Source organism: Amphimedon queenslandica, unplaced genomic scaffold (assembly GCF_000090795.2).
Source record: "Amphimedon queenslandica unplaced genomic scaffold, v1.1 AMPQUscaffold_13289, whole genome shotgun sequence".
In the NCBI taxonomy this organism is placed as follows: Eukaryota; Metazoa; Porifera; class Demospongiae; order Haplosclerida; family Niphatidae; genus Amphimedon; species Amphimedon queenslandica.
The window spans coordinates 38,668-57,299 of NW_003546475.1; the positions used below are offsets into that span (position 1 = coordinate 38,668).

At 34.1% G+C, this 18,632-nt stretch overlaps 4 protein-coding genes and 1 long non-coding RNA gene across 5 annotated transcripts in view; 2 read left to right on the plus strand and 3 right to left on the minus strand.

The window, feature by feature from the left end:
* Nucleotides 1-9,836, plus strand: part of LOC100641215 (protein timeless homolog) — a 23,965-nt gene extending 14,129 nt beyond the window's left edge. The window contains exons 3-34 of the mRNA XM_019999099.1: nucleotides 2,982-3,043; nucleotides 3,091-3,211; nucleotides 3,264-3,326; nucleotides 3,373-3,474; nucleotides 3,547-3,587; nucleotides 3,634-3,694; nucleotides 3,740-3,793; nucleotides 3,838-3,902; nucleotides 3,952-4,020; nucleotides 4,062-4,147; nucleotides 4,498-4,606; nucleotides 4,673-4,742; nucleotides 4,802-4,863; nucleotides 4,917-4,967; nucleotides 5,014-5,127; nucleotides 5,583-6,044; nucleotides 6,094-6,174; nucleotides 6,224-6,318; nucleotides 6,379-6,426; nucleotides 6,485-6,545; nucleotides 6,600-6,801; nucleotides 6,851-6,999; nucleotides 8,087-8,172; nucleotides 8,216-8,274; nucleotides 8,325-8,399; nucleotides 8,452-8,551; nucleotides 8,618-8,758; nucleotides 8,815-9,041; nucleotides 9,084-9,204; nucleotides 9,252-9,329; nucleotides 9,388-9,423; nucleotides 9,478-9,836. Coding sequence (XP_019854658.1) covers nucleotides 2,982-3,043; nucleotides 3,091-3,211; nucleotides 3,264-3,326; nucleotides 3,373-3,474; nucleotides 3,547-3,587; nucleotides 3,634-3,694; nucleotides 3,740-3,793; nucleotides 3,838-3,902; nucleotides 3,952-4,020; nucleotides 4,062-4,147; nucleotides 4,498-4,606; nucleotides 4,673-4,742; nucleotides 4,802-4,863; nucleotides 4,917-4,967; nucleotides 5,014-5,127; nucleotides 5,583-6,044; nucleotides 6,094-6,174; nucleotides 6,224-6,318; nucleotides 6,379-6,426; nucleotides 6,485-6,545; nucleotides 6,600-6,801; nucleotides 6,851-6,999; nucleotides 8,087-8,172; nucleotides 8,216-8,274; nucleotides 8,325-8,399; nucleotides 8,452-8,551; nucleotides 8,618-8,758; nucleotides 8,815-9,041; nucleotides 9,084-9,204; nucleotides 9,252-9,329; nucleotides 9,388-9,423; nucleotides 9,478-9,707 — 3,381 coding nt within the window. The 3' untranslated portion in view covers nucleotides 9,708-9,836. The remainder of the gene's footprint in view (nucleotides 1-2,981; nucleotides 3,044-3,090; nucleotides 3,212-3,263; nucleotides 3,327-3,372; nucleotides 3,475-3,546; nucleotides 3,588-3,633; nucleotides 3,695-3,739; nucleotides 3,794-3,837; nucleotides 3,903-3,951; nucleotides 4,021-4,061; nucleotides 4,148-4,497; nucleotides 4,607-4,672; nucleotides 4,743-4,801; nucleotides 4,864-4,916; nucleotides 4,968-5,013; nucleotides 5,128-5,582; nucleotides 6,045-6,093; nucleotides 6,175-6,223; nucleotides 6,319-6,378; nucleotides 6,427-6,484; nucleotides 6,546-6,599; nucleotides 6,802-6,850; nucleotides 7,000-8,086; nucleotides 8,173-8,215; nucleotides 8,275-8,324; nucleotides 8,400-8,451; nucleotides 8,552-8,617; nucleotides 8,759-8,814; nucleotides 9,042-9,083; nucleotides 9,205-9,251; nucleotides 9,330-9,387; nucleotides 9,424-9,477) is intronic.
* Nucleotides 17-560, minus strand: LOC109583668 (uncharacterized). The gene is made up of 2 exons (XR_002185648.1): nucleotides 218-560; nucleotides 17-91 (listed from the first exon to the last, which is right to left on the minus strand). It is a non-coding gene; the product is annotated as an uncharacterized LOC109583668 (long non-coding RNA).
* Nucleotides 9,709-12,617, minus strand: LOC100641341 (cyclin-dependent kinase 2-like). The gene is made up of 8 exons (XM_011407001.2): nucleotides 12,531-12,617; nucleotides 12,326-12,480; nucleotides 10,764-10,841; nucleotides 10,594-10,714; nucleotides 10,377-10,547; nucleotides 10,152-10,315; nucleotides 9,956-10,097; nucleotides 9,709-9,908 (listed from the first exon to the last, which is right to left on the minus strand). Exons 2-8 carry the CDS (start codon nucleotides 12,469-12,471, stop codon nucleotides 9,834-9,836), a joined length of 897 nt encoding a protein of 298 aa, XP_011405303.2. The 5' UTR covers nucleotides 12,472-12,480; nucleotides 12,531-12,617; the 3' UTR covers nucleotides 9,709-9,833.
* LOC100641469 (checkpoint protein HUS1-like) lies at nucleotides 12,602-14,863 on the plus strand. Its single transcript, XM_003388114.3, has 8 exons — nucleotides 12,602-12,707; nucleotides 12,750-12,868; nucleotides 13,636-13,809; nucleotides 13,852-13,959; nucleotides 14,205-14,279; nucleotides 14,342-14,441; nucleotides 14,518-14,628; nucleotides 14,681-14,863. The coding sequence occupies exons 1-8, from the start codon at nucleotides 12,656-12,658 to the stop codon at nucleotides 14,761-14,763; spliced, it is 822 nt and encodes a 273-aa protein (XP_003388162.1). The 5' UTR covers nucleotides 12,602-12,655; the 3' UTR covers nucleotides 14,764-14,863.
* Nucleotides 14,657-17,977, minus strand: LOC100641596 (probable 26S proteasome non-ATPase regulatory subunit 3). The gene is made up of 14 exons (XM_003388115.2): nucleotides 17,837-17,977; nucleotides 17,554-17,700; nucleotides 17,465-17,496; nucleotides 17,276-17,407; nucleotides 17,039-17,175; nucleotides 16,938-16,992; nucleotides 16,837-16,893; nucleotides 16,697-16,775; nucleotides 15,753-15,971; nucleotides 15,488-15,711; nucleotides 15,365-15,427; nucleotides 15,216-15,308; nucleotides 14,943-14,990; nucleotides 14,657-14,891 (listed from the first exon to the last, which is right to left on the minus strand). Exons 1-14 carry the CDS (start codon nucleotides 17,967-17,969, stop codon nucleotides 14,811-14,813), a joined length of 1,500 nt encoding a protein of 499 aa, XP_003388163.2. The 5' UTR covers nucleotides 17,970-17,977; the 3' UTR covers nucleotides 14,657-14,810.
* Nucleotides 17,978-18,632: the final 655 nt, after the last annotated feature.

Below are 18,632 nucleotides of genomic sequence, written 5' to 3' on the forward strand. Positions count from 1 at the left end.
TGTACAATCCTTTTCCTTTATGGGGTCTCTGGGCCATTCTTCATTCTTTGAATGCTATCTCATGATCTTTTCACTTCTTGTGTCTTTTCCCCTGTTTGCAAATAATAATAATAATAATAATAATAATAATAATAATAATAATAATAATAATGAAGGAGTATAATACTATTTGTGAGCAGGGATAGTAGTAATACATACACACACACACACTTCTCACTTGGAAAGAATGACCTCAAAATGAGTGCTTCAGACCCCCCCCCCCACACATCTAAAGAATTACACAAGGGCTATTACTTGTAGAATTACAAAAAAATAACCATTACACCTCATGATAAACATGTCGTCGCCATCTTGTTTATAATTTACTTAAAAGACGACACGCCTACTTAGGCGGGGTGATGATCACGTGAATACATCATGAAGTCCTAGAAAATCGATCACTGAAATTGGAAATCGATTATGAAATTGGTGCATTAATGAGGCAATGCACTTCGCGCATCACCACACCACCTTTCTATACGTATATCATTGATTGGGATTTTTGTCCACTGTGGCGTTCCATAATTCCATGCTATTATCTTGTAAATTTTGATTGTATTTCTGATCCAGCTGTCATTAGTTATGCATTGAATGTGCATTCAAACCACATATGGAGGTACAGTAGTTCTTGAGATGGTTTGACACAATGCAGTCTAAGCAAATGCGCATTAGGTGTGGAATCATTTTAATTTTGAAGGTGTGGAAAAGACCCTTGCTATGGCGGCATCCACTTGATCCCGAACAGTATACTGGATAGCTTCCATCAGAGTAATTTTCTAAGCTTCAGTTTCAATTTAATGCCATTGTAAAGCAATTTCTTGTGAGGCAGAGTATCAAATGCCTTTTAAAATCAAAATACAGGACATCCACCTCCTTCTTGTCCTCAATTCCAGAGTAGATATCACCAAAAACAATAGAAGCTGGGTTAGATATGATCTTTGCCATATAGAAAACCATATCGGTGTTTGGAGAGCTTCGAATGTATGAATTGTATTATCTTGTCGTAGACTAAAAATTCTAGTACTTTAGACAAGATACACAGCAGTGAGATTGGTCTGTAATTATTGGCCTCGCCAACGATTAGCATGGGCAAGGACTATGTGGTTAAGTGTGTTATCTGTCATTCATTCTGTCCAGAAGCAAATCAAGCAATCTCTCACTTTAAGGCACGATTTGACCTTTAAGGAGTGGTGTCATAACAAACATTGGTATGACTTGATGGATTTTTAGTTTCCTGTGACTGATGTTTTGAATAATTGATGTATGAACTTCTAAGAATTTTCCTAAATGTACTGCATTGGCTGCATCTGATGACACCACCTTTGCGGTAAAGAACTAAATGATGACATTGAAAAGACTGAATTGTAGATGAATATGTGCATTTGTCTACATAAACTGGTAGAGTCTCATCATATAGCCAGAGACTGATTTACCGGTTCTTGATTTTATGACTCCTTTCTTTTCTTTCATCATTGCAACAAAATTTTCATCAGGGTTGCGAGCACATGTATTATATTTTTCTAATGTTTTAAACAATTGTTCGATGTCATCCTTATTCACTTCTTGAATATTAGCATATTTTTTGAAATCAGCTGATGGTAGTGTAGTGAAAGAGGACAACTGGGAACCAATATAAAGATATAATTTACAACTTGAATCTATGACAACCGTCAATTTTAGCGATACTGCATTAGCGGTGCTTATTTCTGCATCATCAAAATTTGACAAAGAAAAATACTTGACACATGTACTACAATTAGTAGTGGCATCAAACCAGTTCTTGCCAAGAGTAATAAGACTGTGAAGTTGATTCAGTGATTGCTGTTCCAAACCTGTATCCATTGTTTTGTGAAGATGGTGTAGGTGAAGACAAAATTCTGTCTTGTTGTTCCAAACCGGTATCCATTGTTTGTGAAGACAGTGTATACGTAGGTGGTGATAAAATCTTCTGTTGTGCCTTTTCAAATTGTTTCTTTCTCTCTTCATTTTTTCTACCCACTAATCGTTTCCTTCTTGGCATCACTACATCAAGGAACTTCATGAATAATTATAGACTATTGCATTTTTAAGCATGCATAATACCAGATTTTAACACCAATTTGGCTTTAATTATGTTATAAAAAACTGAATAAGTACATGCAAACAGCTATATGCAACACAACTATCATTTTTTCATTTGTAAAAACACTCCACCTTGATGCAAGAGGTGTACAAAGTATTACCCATTGGTATCACGAAACAGCTCATTTTGACAAGTATTACTCAGAGTTGCCCAAAAAAGGTATAATCAATCATACTGAGCACAAAAAACCTTAAGTTTGAAGGAAAAAGTGCTTGGGTTTCTTACAAAAGGGATACAAAGATTGAAAGAACAAATGTTCTTAGGCTTAGCGAGGACTGGCATCACATTTTTGGTAAATGAGACTTAGAAGTCAAGGTAAAGATAGCAGTGGGTGTTTGCCTACCTTAAGTATACTGCAAGAGTAGAGTTGTTTTAGCAATAGCCAGATTCACCACGGGTGACCACGATAAAACAGCTCCTGCATCGACCATGCTTCAGTAGCTTCCGGTATAATGGATGGTCCCGGCCTCTACATAGGCGTTTCCAATCCATTTCCCTGCTCTACTATCTATGCTTAAAATTAATAGCTGCTCAAGCTAACTTTGATTGACTATAATAACTTATCATCACTTTATTGCTGAATTTTAGGAAATGAGGTGCCATCCGCCATACACCATTTATTTGCTATGTCAGATTGAGCCTTCTGAAATATAATTTATCAAGCATGTAGCACTTGAGCCACAAATTTTAACTTTAAACATATCCATCTTCTTTGGGTGGGTCAAACTGCCCCTTTCGTTGGTAGTCCTCGTGTACATGTAGCCATAGGCATACTTCATAATTTGTCTGCCTCATTAATCTTTTAATTATCTCCCTTTAGGATCTTATCCCATTATTGGTTCATTTTAATGATGACATACCTTTAAGAAATGATATTATAAGGTTTATCTTTATTGTATTATCACATGAGTTTTAATGTCTTGCTGTAGGCTACTAGTGAACTTTACTCAACCAGTCATCTTATCATTCCCTGAATCTCACACTCACAAGGATTCGGCCACAACAAAATGCATGATTGAAGTATCTCAATACTTACGACAGTATAAAGAAGTACATTTTGAAAATGCTGCTTTTGTTTCCTACTGTACATGTACTGCTATAGGAATTTACTGTTGAACATGTCATGAATGTTTTAGGCAGTATTTTGGCAGAGCTTTGTCAGAAGGCTAGTTATACATGGAATTTCTGCCATATAATTGATATTTTTATAGGATTGGGAAGATCGTGACGATGATGATATTATTATTATTGAAAGAATACTCTTGCTTTTGAGAAATGTATTACATGTACCATCTGACCCTGCTGAAGAAAAGGTATAGTTTGTCCATTCTATAATGCATATACATGTACATGCACTTTATGTGTATTGTGACCATCTCTTTTAGAGGACAGATGATGATGTCAATGTCCATGATCAAATAATTTGGTAAGCATGGATGGGAACAATTGTAACTGTTTGATGGAGTTCATAGGAATCTTCATATTAATGGAATTGATGAGTTATTGTTGTTCCTTGGTAGTAATCCTAATGAGGTATTATTGCAATATTTTTTATCTGTCATATTTTATTGTTTTTAGACTCAATGGTGCATGCATGTATTGGAAATACTCTTCCTTTTACTAAGAGAACAAGTATTATTTATGCTTTATAATAATAATGAGCCATTGATTTATAGTCACCTTCTAACTTGGCCACAGCTGGCGGAGCTAGATCATCTACAGAAAGGCAGAATGATGAAAAGTTAGTCTACAGTATTTTTTGCACGTTGCATGTCTTTGAATTTTAACAGTAAAATTGACGAATTGATGGAACTTGAAAGAGTAAAGCAAAAAAGATTACAACGAACATTTGGTAGTAGGTAATGGCTCTTTTAATTTTATAGTTCTATTAAACTTATAGGCATTCAAAATTTGGAGGTGTCTATATTGTTGACAACGAGGTCACTTCTACTGGAAGAAACCGAATCTACCACAGATCATTACAAGGTACATGTACAGCATAACTATTGGTATTTGTATCTATCTGGAATGAGTCTTTAGTTTTATTTGATTGGAATTTTGCAAAAAATAGATCACATATGTTATTACATACCACATTTGATAATACATGGCACAGTCTTTTTATGTAACAATTTAAATTACAGTAGAATTTTTAAGTAAGAAAATTTTTTCCTGCATAAATTTTCAGATTTACAGTATTAAGTTTTGCATAATGTACATTGTACATATTTGGAAGTAAATAAAAAGTATTTATCCAAAGTAATGCGATTCATGTAAACACACATGTATTTAGATGTGCATGTACCAATTAATTCACTGTGTTTGTGCCAATTTAGGATTTAATGATTATTCATTTGATATTGAAAAGAGACCAAGACGTACACCTAAACCCAAGAAACGCTTGATCATTGATTTCCAATCTAGACCCTCTACTTACAGCATTAGGTACATGTACATGTACATGTATACCATTTTAATAATTTTGTATATGTACGTGTATAATCTTAATAGAGTTGTACTACAGAAGTTCTCTGCTCAAGTGCTTGATTATTGCTTTAATGTCCTCATGAGAGTTGTCAAAGTATGTACATGTACATGCATTAGCATGCAAATCAAACACAATTCCAATACAAACGTTAGGATACTATTAAGAGGCAGCACTCAATGGAAAATGATGAAACTTATTATTTATGGGCAATGAGGTAAGTGCCTATAAAAAATTTTGCATGTACATGTACATTATAATTTATTTTAGATTCTTTATGGAGTTCAGTCGCTTGCATAACTTTCGTGTGGATATTGTGAGGTAACATATAATTATTTATTGGAACTGATTGCAGTCACTGTTTTAGTGAATCACTTCAATTGCCAACTGTTCATCAAGTGTTACAATTAATTGCTAGCTATTATGAGCATATGTGTATGAACAAAAGAGAAAGACATGCTGCAATTGAATGGGGACAGAGGTATGTGCATTATATTGTATACTACTTGTATATAACATGTGCATGTAATGTATAGTGTAACCTCAATTATCCAGAACACTTAATAAAATTTGGTCTGGATTTATGAAAGTTTACATAATTAAAATAATTGAGCCTAAAGCTACACGTAATTATAATTGTCCCACAGAGAAAGGCTTCTTTAAGCCTTATTAATTGAAGAAAGTTATTGTCAGCACCATTTTTACTGCTCCACAAGCTGTTCTGTACTACCATACATGTACATGTACATGTTTGTTCTAGTTAATGAACTATACATTGTGTAGTACAGTAATTGGCCACTTCCAGACTAGTTCTAGTCATGAGTCTGAAATTCAAAATGCATACAGGATTATCACTTTCTAGATATTTGAGGTTTTACTACTGTATTATGTGTATACCATTGAGTTTGTATCAAATAACTGTGCTTGTTCATGTAGGTTGCATTATGCAGTTTCAGCTTACAAGGAACTGTTGCTACATGTTCAGGAAATGATACAATCCAAAGATGATACAGTTGTTCAGAGCTCAAAAGTCATTTTGAGTAACTTACTCTATCACCCAGAGTATCGTGATGTTTTTGTGATGTTACTTCGAAATTACAATGAAGCTGTTGTGCAACTTAGTTTCCTGCAAGATGTGATAGAAATGACTCATGTCTATTTGCGTCTGGTCAAGCTTTATTCTAAGCAAAATGGCCAACTTGTTATTCAAAAGAAAAGGAAACGTACTGCAGCAAAAAAGAAAACTAACTCTCAGCAACTACCAACTGAAGACCAGTTGATGGAGATGTGGGAAAGTTTGGAAAGTGAAATTCAACATGTCATAACTAATACTGCCAGTGCTAGTGAGCTACCTTGTCCCTTTGATGGAGCCAGTGATATCCCAATTGAAGAGCAGAAGTAAGTTAAATTATTATTATTCTACCTGAAATTGACATTACTACTTAAGGATTGAAGTTATGAAAAATATTCATGAAGATCTTAAGACTCAGAACATTAGTGAAGCAGTACTTTTGATGAAAGCTGCTCGGTATTTTATTAATATGTGTCTTTTATGTGTTCACCATGTCCTAAATTAGTGAAGTATGGCCTGATGATGTTTTTGGTTCAAACACGGTCTCGCCATCAAGTGAAATCTCTGTGCTGAGAGAAATATTTTTTAATCCTTTATCAGGTATGTAATTAGTATGTAGTGTCTACTGTTGTGTCATTTGTCATCTCATTTTTCACATAGTAACTACTAGTCATGATTATGAAGAGGAAGAAGAGGAGGAGGAGGAAGGTTGTTAGTTAATGTGCATACATGTATATATTATTCACATCATTGTATCTCTGAATAGCTGTCCAAGAGAATGTGACAAGTATTGAACTTGAAATGGATTTGAGTAGATTTACAGCAGCGTAAGATAAAGTCTTTTAAATTCCTAGAGATGTGCATTCACATGTACACTGTAGGTTTGCTAATAATAAGATTGTTCAGGTCTATAGTTTGGCTCTTGCTAACTACAAAAGCAACACTGATGAGTTGAACCATGCTGTGATCAAGATGTTGCATACAATATCAATTAAACATGAAATGATGCCTATGCTCTTCCAAATGTCCCTCTTTAGAATCTTCTCTGATATTTTGGATGAACCTCCTCTCCCAAGATACAGAGTTAGACATAGACTACTGGTAATAATTTAATTATGTGTTAACTTTTTAGGAGTTACAGAAATTTAGTTCACGTGTTGTTGCAGATTTTTTGATTCTGTCTCAGCAAAATAAGATGATGTTTGCAGAGCTATTGATTTGGAAAACTAGTGGGGAGTGTTATGAGCTTAAAGAAGGTTATGGTGCTATTCAGCGCAAAAAGTATTAATGACATAATTTAAATTTGATTTCTTCATTAATATACATGTACCGGTATATGTATTGCTTGAATAAATGTACATGTCATGCCAGCTAGCTTAAATTTCAAATCGACCATTTAAATACCAATGGAATAAATGGTTTACCATAGGATTTTAGCATTGTGCTTAGCGGCCTCTTGTCAGTGGATTGTCAAGTTGTTCAAAATTGGGCCAAGGGCCTTATTCTATATTTTTATTATTAGTAGAGGGTATTTTAATAAAAATCATGAGAAAGGATTTTTTTATTTTTATAAATTTTTTGATACATGTACTCTTAGTATTACCTTGCTCAAAATTGGACCAACAAGTAGCCTTTGTTATTTGGCCAAATTTTGTCAAAAACGAAAAGGAAAGAAATATCCATTTTTATAATTTTTGTGATACATATACTGTACATGTACATAGACTTACATTGTATGTTGTGTATCAACTTTGAGCTAATTCCAATCAAATGGATTTTTATAAGATTATACAGTTGCTCAAAAATTTGGCCAAAGTCCCCGTACTAAATTTCATCAAAATGGCTAGGAAAGACTTCTCATTTTTTAATACATAATTTTACCTGTTTTTAAACTTATTCTAATCAAGTTTTGGATTTCCCAAGTTGCTCAAAAATCAGGCCTAAATCAATATCAACTTGGAGCTGATTCCAATCAAATCTGAATTTTTATAAATTTTTAAAGTTACTCCAAATGCCATGTAGTGCTTGTTAGCTCATGCATGAAGCATGCTGTTTAGCTCACTTAATACAGAACCAAACAGTGAAATTGATGACATAAGAGATAATAGGGGGAGGTAGATCAATGAGTGTTAAGATGTTCTTAATACGCGTGAAAAATTTTGTGATTAGCTTTAATCATTGTGATTTTCTGTTCTAGTTTTGTCAATAAAATAGTGTTTATCAAAAGAATGCACTCAGTGGCACTATTAATGTACTAGTCTCACCCCACCCCTTTGCAGGGAAGGGAAGGGGCTGGTTTAGACTATTAATGTACTAATTATTATTACATTGTTTCCACTGTCATAATTTTATTTTAATTTACATGTAGACAGCTGAAAGAAAACAGAAATGTTTGGACTAGAGAACAAGAGGAAGAATTATCTTCTTTATATGAACAATTCAAGAATGAAACTGGTAATGAGAATTTGTTCCTGTTTTACTTTTCATACTTCAATAGACATAGTGGGCTGCATCTTAGATGCCTTGCCAAGTGAGCAGTGTAGGACAAGAGGAATTGTAATTATAGTTATTTTTGTATGACAGTAATTATAACACTTTACTTTTAGATTGTGTCAAAACTAGTTTCAAAAGGGTTAGTTAGCAGCAGAAAAGACTTACACAAGAAGACTAAAACTAACAAAGTAATTATAATTCACACTATTACTGAAAATGGATCATTGTGTATTATATTAGGAACCATGGTCAGAGGAAGAACTCTTCACACTAAAATCACTTTGGCAGCCATCTGAAAATATTAATGCATCCATAGAACAACTTTTGTGCTCATTTCCAGGTTTAATTTCACCAATCTATGATTTCACTAATTAATGTACGTACTCTATGTCTGGCTGCATTATAGGACGAGGTGTAAGAGACATTAAGAAACAATTACAGAACCTTGGTTTGATGCAACCTTCATCTGGAAAAAGGAAGCACCAAGGAGATGAGGTTCTTTCAGTAGAGACAGAACCAAGAGAAACTGTCAAAAAGAAAGGAAAAAGTTAGCTGTTACTGAGTTAAAATGTTTATTATTAAATGATATATAATTATTTTTAGAAGGAAATGTTGATAAATTAGTTCAAGCAATTCATACTAATGGTTATTCTAATCAACTGGCTTGGCTTAGTACTTACATTAATGATGAAGCAAAAGACAGAGAATTGGACTCTGAATGGGAAGAACTGTGTGTAGTACCTGTAGAACAATCAACTGCTGAGGCATTGGAAACTGAAGTATTCCATAATTTAATGATATCCATTGGTCTAATGCCCCCCAGTGAGCAGGTACACAAAACACACAAGAAACATGTTATTAGCCTTTTATAGGAAATGTACTGGAGGATTCCATCGTCAATGAGTCCACACAATCTACAAACAATTACTGAATCCTTAAATGTACCACAAAGAGACACTGATAGTCAAATTACTTCTGTACCAGAAGATGAAGGTATTTTGACATAATGGATAACCATTTGTATTTTGTATCCAATCCAGAAACACAAGACATACAAAACATGAGTACAAATTCAAATGCTATGACTAATGAAGCCGTATCTTGGTCAGATGATGAAGGTTAGAAGTTAATACTTGTATTATAGTACTATCATAATATCAATTGCTATACATGTAGATGACAATCCACACCTTGAACCAGCTAATGATAGAGGTATTATTGGTTGTTAACATTATTAATAATTATTGCTACAATTGTTAACATTAGATCCTTCACTGAGTCCATCAGAAGCGCTAGAACTATTACGAAAGGAAAGAGAAGCTAAACAACCACCATCAAAGAGGATTAGAGTCAGAACACAATTTGATTCAGATGACGATGATGGTGGTGGTGGTGATAATGAAGTGAGCAGTAGTAGATCTATTTCTAAAGAAAGAGATGAGCCACGTCGTCTTAAAAGGAATGCTCTATACGACAGTGATGATGATGATGACTGACTTTTTATTAATACTTGAAAAATTTTAAAGACTAATAATGTATGTAGTATGTACATCACCAACTTTACAATAAAATGATAAATGCTAGCAATATGATTTAAAAGGTTATTAGTATTTTAACAAACTTTATTCAGAGAAAAATGGATGACGCATACCGTTGATGGCTGTGATCCGTTTACATGGTTCATAACAGAGCATTTGCTATAGCAAATAATTAATTAAATGGCTGGAGTATTTTAATGACTTACTTCTAACAGATTGATACCTAAAGTATCTAATGATTTTACTATCCTTTGCAGATTTTGGCGAGGCCATTTTGGGAAAGAGCTCTTATAATCAGGAAATGATGATATTCCTGGCCATACAGACTCATCAGGAGTTCCTAGAGTTCTATATTGATTAGCTTAATTATCACAGAATTTTAATTGATAAAATTCGTTTCACCTGAATATCCTGAACAGTTGATCAATCTCAGAGTCACCAGGAAAAAGTGGACGCTTGGTTACCATTTCAGCAAAAATACATCCAATAGACCAAATATCAACCGGTGTAGAGTAATACTGTGACCCTAACAACAACTCAGGAGATCTATACCAAAGTGTAACTACCTAAAAAAACAAAAAATTAATTATAAGATAAATTTACATTAAATTACGTTGTATTACTCACTTCATGAGTGTATGTCCTCACTGGTACACCAAAGGCACGAGCTAATCCAAAATCTGCCAGTTTAATACGACCATCACTACTGATCAACAGGTTCTGTGGCTTTAAGTCTCTGTGTAATACACGATGAGCATGACAGTATGCCACACCTTCCAGTAACTGATACAAATAATCCTACACACCAGATATCATTGTACTGACAAACAAAATAATGTTGGACCTTAGCTCTTGCTGTTGGTATACCAGTTGGAGCATGTCTGTCCATGTACTTCTTAAGGTCATAGTCCAAAAACTCGAACACCATAAAGAGCTTACGGTCACAATAGAGTACATCCAGTAAGCTGAATTAGTGATAGCAGTAATTGTGTTAATAGAATTATACTGTATTACCTCACAATGTTCACATGATCCAACTCTTTCAATATGGATATCTCTCTGATAGCTGTAGATGGCACACCTTCACATTCTCTATTTTAAATGAAATAGCAAAGTGCTGGGTAACTTTCTAATCACTTACGCTACACTTTCATTAAAATGGCTGTTTTTAATTTTTTGCAAAAATTAAGGCAAAAAATTTCATAATGACATAAAATTTGTGAAAATGAACCAATTTCACAATAACACTGGGCAAATTACTCAAGAGTCGACCTGGTTTTCACAAAAGCATGTTACATGTAAGTGATCTAAAAAGCATGCCGACACCTGACAAGCCTTATATCATGGAGCAACTCTGAAGCAATTTGATTGGAATCAGCACAAACTTTCTATACAACACAAGAACATGTACATGTACCATATGTATCAAAGAATTTATAAAACTGAAGAAATCTCTTCTTTCAATTATGCCAAAATTTGGCCCGAGACTATGTATGATATACATTTAGTATAGGGACTTTCATCCAATTTTTAACAAAAATCTAATTTTAATTGAAATTAGCTAAAATTTAGTACACAACATAAGGACATGTACATGTACATATGCACCAGAAATTTATAAAAATGGGGAGTTCTTTTCTTTTCAATTTTGGCCAAATTTGGCCTGAGACTTTATAACTTCTACTCGGTTTTGAAGCAACTTAAAAATTTGTAAAAAACTATTTTGATCGAATCAGCTCAAACCTTCTGCGCAACATAAGGACATGTAATCGTACACCATGTATCAGAGAAAATTATAAAAATTCTCTTGGAACCAATTTGACAAAAAGGCCATGTATGGCCTGGCCCAATTTGTAATCAAACTTTAAAAACTAATAAAAAATTTCAATTGTTGGTTGGAATCAGCTCAAACTTTCCACACAATGAAAGAACATGTAATATTACGTATCAGAAAAGTAATAAGAATTCTATCCTTGCCATGTTTGATGAAATTTGACAAAATTTAATACCAGTACAGGATTTTAGGAACTTTACTAACAAGAAGCTGGGTACAATGTATGTATGTTGGGTATCCCTCAATGATGAAATACTTGTAGTTCCAAAGCCTACTAAAACTTTCAAAATTATTTTATATATACATGTACATGTATCTGCTATCACATGTATTTCTGGTCTGGTAAACTAATATTATATTGTGGGCTTCTCCACTTATGAATCAAAATCAGCCATGTACATGTATTGCACAGTACCACATACGTGTACGTTTTCATTAAAATTTCCCAATATTTAACTGTATTGCTTTATCCAAAATTTATAATGCATTGAAATATATCCAATAAGGTAAAATACAGTAACAAGGCATGTACTATTCACCATGTAAAAATGCTTAAACCCTCAAAAATCTTAAAATAATTTTAACAGATGTGCCTAAAAATTATCTTAATACACAGCATTATTTTTATTTTAAAATTCTGCTCAATTTATTTCACCAAGTCCCCTCCACCCATATAATTACACACCGCAAGGCCCAAACACAAATCAAACATTTTGTACATGTATAATTTAAAAATACTTACGCATCTAAACGTATTTTCTTTAATGCCACAACTCTATTACCATGAGTAGCCTGGCGAGCTTTATACACAACCCCATACGTTCCCTCTCCTATCTTCTCCAGTCTCTCGTACCCGTCCATCTTATCCTCAAGACTTACCATGGCCATGGCTATAGACTAAACAACGAATACAGAAAATTCAAGGAAGTAGTAAACTGAAATAATACCGAGAGTCAGAGACACAACTGGGTTCAGCTGTTCCTCCCTCTTGTACTGGCCTACCGCCTTATTACCCGCGCAAGTCTACACGTGGGAGGTGTGATGTTACTGCATATGGCGGCTTGATGAAAATATGAAATTTAGAGCTAGATTGGATGATGCTGTTAGTATCACACGGTTATCGAGTAAGTATGCTGACCACTGTGTGTATTAATGACTGTTTTTAGATGTTGTGGCTACGCTGGCTAAGAATGTTAAAGTCTGTGTCCTTCGATTATCAGCTGGTAAAGTTTGTTTTGTGATATCCGGGAAAGGTTCTATCAATATGTGGTGTGAACTAAATCAGGTAATTATGTGATATTATATTTGTTGTTCCTCTGCTATTGGGCATTTCGATGATAGGGAAAACATAGATCTTATCCTAGAGCTATGGGACTGTTTACTATCAATGGGTAAAACCACATTGTACTAATTGAAGGGGTAATTGAATATAGTGCTTTAGCACTTTATTATCAATGTCCGTCAAGGAACGAAACTTTTATGGTTTCACAGATTAACATGCATCCACAAAATTAAAGCTCTACAAAATATTTCATTGCCATTTAAGGGTGTGGCACTAGCCATGAAATTTGTTATTTTTTAGAAATCTGCAAGAGTTTTGGCTTCTTGAAAATAAAGTGCTATATTGAAATTTAAGCAAAAGAAATTAAAGGGGTGTGGTAAAAATTGTACTGAATTGTTTTAATACATGTACATGTATATTTGATTATTTGGGAAAGTGGTGTTTAGGAAATATACAAGCATGATGGGGTGTGTTATTAAATTTTACCACTCATTAGAAAAGGCATAAAGCAGTATATCTATGAAGCACATGTACATGTATTTTAAATGTTAGTAAAAGTAGTCATATTGTTATTTTGACCATGCACTGTTTTTCAAGTATAGATAAGTAATGCAATATTGCTAGGACATAATGATAATACCGTATAGTGCTTTAAATTGTCGGGGAATTTCATTTTGGTGATTGGCAGTTTGCAAGCTGAATCGCCAATATTAAAACCACCTATCATTAATGAGCATGATGCTTCTTATTATCATACCTTTAATTTGTAGAGTAAATTTTTTTCAGAATATCGGATTGAAGGTCGTGATGAACATAACGAAATCTTTCTTGAAGTTCAGATGGAACAGTTGGCTAGAGCATTACGTCATACAAGTACTGCTGTATCAGTTAAGATGAAACTGACCAAACGTAATGGGGCTTATTTGTTAATAGATATCATACAGGTAAATAATTTGACATTTAGTACAACTGGTACATTTCCAAAGGCAACAGTAACTGGTGGAAATAGGAATGTTGTACATGAGGTACCAGTTAATATTGTTCCTCAGAGACTTTGGGCTGACTATCAAGAACCAGACATGCCAGATATTGATGTAAGACTTTTTGTGATTTTCCTACTGCGAGTGATACCGTATAACAGGAAATTATGGAGGGACTAAAATTTGGCGAATTGCTAAATTTTGGTGATTGGCGAATTGTAATGTGGTGAATTTGTGGCCACAATGACGGGTTTTTATTTTGATGAATGGCTAACAAAATGCCAAATTCGCCAAATTTAATCCCCTCCAAAACTTCCCACTATACTGTACATTATACATCTACATATACATTATTATAGGTGAGCATTTTTCTACCACCATTGAAGCAAGTAAAGACTATCATTGATCGTATGAAGTCACTTGACAATTATATTGTAAGATGACACAGTCATATGCTGTACCTATAATTATAATTATTGCTGATATTTTATGATAGACACTGTCAGCTAATATGAGTGGGGAACTAAATATCAGGATTGAAACAAGCACTGTTACTGCCACGACATACTTCAAAAACTTGACGAATCACAAATTCCGTACGTAATTCAATTAAACTAGTATTCCCCAATATTTTCTCTCCTACATGTGTATCTAATTATCTTTTATTCTCAGGTGACGATGATGATGAATTAGATAAAACTGTCATGTATGAAGCTAGGGTGGATATAAAAAAACTCAGCCATGTTTTGACAGGTCATTTTAATCCTATCAAAGTCATTTGTAGTAAGTGAGGAATCATCAAATTTTTACATTTTGTACCATAATAATTCTTTAGATATTGTGGATGGATGTGGTTTACAATTTTTCCTGTTACATCAAGATGTGTCATTACAGTACTATATTCCCGCAATATCATGATTAATAATAATTATTGTGGGTGACTATATAATGCTAATAATAAGGTTCTAAAATTCCTCTTCCTCCTCGTCATCTTCATCCACCATCTTAACAACCTCAATGAGCTGCTTTTCAGTTTCTCTTAACTCCTTAAAATGTATTTATTATCATTAGTATTATGATTCTGACAGTATGCTTACTTCTACGTTTTCTGACTCTTTATATGATTTGGGTGGATATCTCATAGCCTGTACAAAAAAAAACAAATACACAATACAAAGTGAAACTTCAGTGCAAAAAAATCAGCCCAGTGACATTATGTTAAGCAAAAAACACTTAAGATAAAGCCTGAATCAGATTTTTAATACATTATAATTATTTTGTTGTTTCAACACTGCCAACTAGGCATGCTCTACTGACAGTACAAACAGTAAGTGCAATCTAGCATTACTGGATTGTTGATAAACACTCACCTTTACTGATTGTGTGTATAAATCAAGGCAAAACTGAATTCGTTGGTGAAACGCTTCTTGAGGCTCCTTTGTAGTATAAATGTCAACATGTTCCTAAAGCAATAACAGAATAATGAAACATTGGACTCAGTTTTACAGAATGAAAATACCTTAGACTGCATGTAACCTTCATGATGATTAATAGTTGCTTCAATAACACCATCCTTGATAGCCTAAAATCAAGTTTATCAGTAAAATTCAGAACATACATTTAAAATAAACTCGCTCCTTACCTTAGCAACTATATATTCTGCATCTAGAGCATCATCTAATCCCAGTTTATCAGCTATATCTCTTAATGAGATGCGAGAGTATGATAATGAGATTCGACGAATGCCAGTTTTGATAACATTATGTCGGAGTCTCACAATCAAAGTGTAAGTATGGTCTGCTTGAAAGTGACCCTGATAATTCTCCAAGACATGACCAAACTGAACTAAATCACCATTCCTAACAGCTATGAGAGGGAATCATTTTTATCATCATTGGCTCCAATACCTTTTGTCAATTGAAAGTATGGCTGCAGTGGTCTCTCCAGTACACGTTCATGGAATATTGCTTTATCTGGTATGTCACCTAACAGTAATTCCACTACAACAGCAAATTTGTGGGCAGTCTGTCTGAACCCAATAGCTGACTGTTGAGGGGCCTTGCGAATGGCTTGAATTAGATGCTTGTGACTTTCTGAGTAATCTAACTGAATTGCTCTAATACGACCTACATGTACAATATATGAATAATACTTATTGTTAATAGGAACAAGTCCAGTGTAAATAAAATGCCAGTTATGGCCAGGCAAAATAGAAGCGATACATGTAGGCATGGCTATCATTTACAGTTCAGTAAATGAGCATATAATATCTCCAAACTACAAACTATTTTTCAAAGTTGTATACAATTTAATAACAATCAGGGTGTATAAATGACAGTATAGACCACCCAGAGTGAGAATTGCAAAAGCTATGAATTTCATTAATTTTATATACGTTATCCCCCCACGCGCCATAATTGGCTGCCATTTTGGTTGGCAAGTTTGTTAAGGAAGTCAATGGAGGCACGAAGAAAATGCCTCACTTACCTGCTGTAGCTCTATCAATAGCTAAAAAGTGCTTGTTGTAAGAAAGAATAGCTACCTTTAAGCTTATCCTGTGAAAGATTTGGTCAAATTCACTCCAGAATTCTTAATACAGGTTTGTTTTCATGTCGTCCCGTTTGCTCTCCATTGAAAGTTGCCAACCAAAATGGCGGCCGGAATTTATTTCATTGTAAACCACGCCTTACAACCGTAATAGTCTTCCCACGCAAGCAATTCTCACTCTGGGTGGTCTATACTTATGACCACACACACCAATTTTAATTTTTATGCCTTCTAGTGGGCAAAGATGTACTTCCTTTAAATTATATTATATGTATGATAGTTATTAATAAACTAAGTCACTAACCGAGATAAAATAAATAACGTGCCATTTCACAATTGTTGGCTCCAGAAGGAAACTTGGATTTCGAGACAAGTTTATCAGCCTAAAATTAAAAAAAGTACAAATACAGTAATAAAAACTATTACAGTGCCACATAAACTTACCTGGTCATAAAGATTGTAATGGATGTAGTTTCTCAAGAGAAGATTAAGCAGTACAGCCTATTCATATACACCAAATTAAATTAAAATAGTATAAAATGTACTTGACTCTCTTCATCGTAATGCAAAGATGCTGTCCTCAAACGAGCATGTAAGAAACTAAAAGAATAATTAATTTTAAAAACACATACTCAAAATCCATTACTTTCTCAAAGAACCCAATTGTCCTTGTAATTCAAATATCCTGGATTGATAAAAGTATACTTTAGCTGCTATAGCATCCAGTGAGCGTCGATTTAAACTAACTAGCTTTTCCAGTAACTTAGTATTACAAGTTCTAGCCTAGAGAATTAGTACATGATAACAAAACCACATTAATTTCTAACACTCAATGAAAGCATAATTTATAAAACATATACATGTACAATGACTTAAATGGTACCTTTTCAATTTCACTATTATCAATTAATTTAATGACAACTAAGAGATGTAGAAAGGCTTCAACTTCGGGTAAGACAATATTCTTGCGAGTGCCAGCTCGATATTGTGGAATACTTGTTGATGTCTCCATTGGCTACACAAGTAGATGCATGTTATCAAAATTTTAAATTTCAATTATTAAAACAATTACCTCATTAATGTAAGCCAGCACTTGCTTATTCACTAAAAAGTAGTAGTATATAGTAATAATAGTGATAATAGTAGCAGTAGAGCACTAACCAGAAGGGAGAGATGATAACAGATTCCATAATACATTGTCATTCAACTGTTTTCTTAGCTTTTGAATAGACCGTAACGCACGAACAATGTAACGAGACTCTTTCTGAATAACGCCACGTTCAATCAGTTTCATTTGCTCACGTACATCTACATAGACAATATTCTTATGAAAATACCAATAGTCACAGTAACTGTGCTCCAATTAGAATATTAATGAAAAAGGGTCTCTACTGTTTCAGGCTGTCTTATGTACAAGTCTATAAGTCTACAGAGCATTTCCTACCTTCACAAGTTAACGTGTCTTTATCCTTTTCAACGGGTTTTTGATCAGTCTTATCAGCAGGGGCTTTTTCTTCAAGTTCCATCTCTACGGGCACATCCTCGTCGGCCATTTTTACAGTACTACGCATGCGCATTCATGATTCATGCCAAGTTTTGCCAAAAAATAAAGGGCTCAGGCTGGTAGATTATTAGCTGGAAAAGACAGAATCTCTACCTTATGTTGCTGCTAGAAAACTCCTGAATTGTTTTTTACTTTAAGCCTTGCTAAACTGACTTTAAAATACAGTATACCGGTTTATTTTCGTGGTAAAAATATTTTTCGCGAAATTTTGCGGTTCAGAGATGAGAGCAAAATTGTTTCGCCGCGAAATTCTGTTCTCCATTGCCACGTGGTGCAGCCTGCAAGCCATTCGCGAAAATTAATTTCGAGAAAACTTAGAAATGCAAGATTCGCGAGAATTTTCTACCGCGAAAATAAACCGGTATAACATTTTGTTTGATTTTCACCGTTTATCTCAACAAAAAGAAATTTCATAGTTACTTAATTGCACCTGTAACCTTTTTAAGCAGTCGGAGAAGTCTTTGGACGGTGTTTTTGCCTTTATCTTGTTGCTAGGAAGTAGGAAAATCATGACTTCTGACTCCCGTGTGCTGATCGCCATTTTATTTTTTCGGCCACTTAGGATTAGGCGGATTATGTTCTAAAATTGCTCTATTATGCTATGCTGCAATTCTCAGAAAACAGCTCTATAGAGCTGTTGCACGGATGTAATCAACGGGGTAGGCGGAGCTTCTGT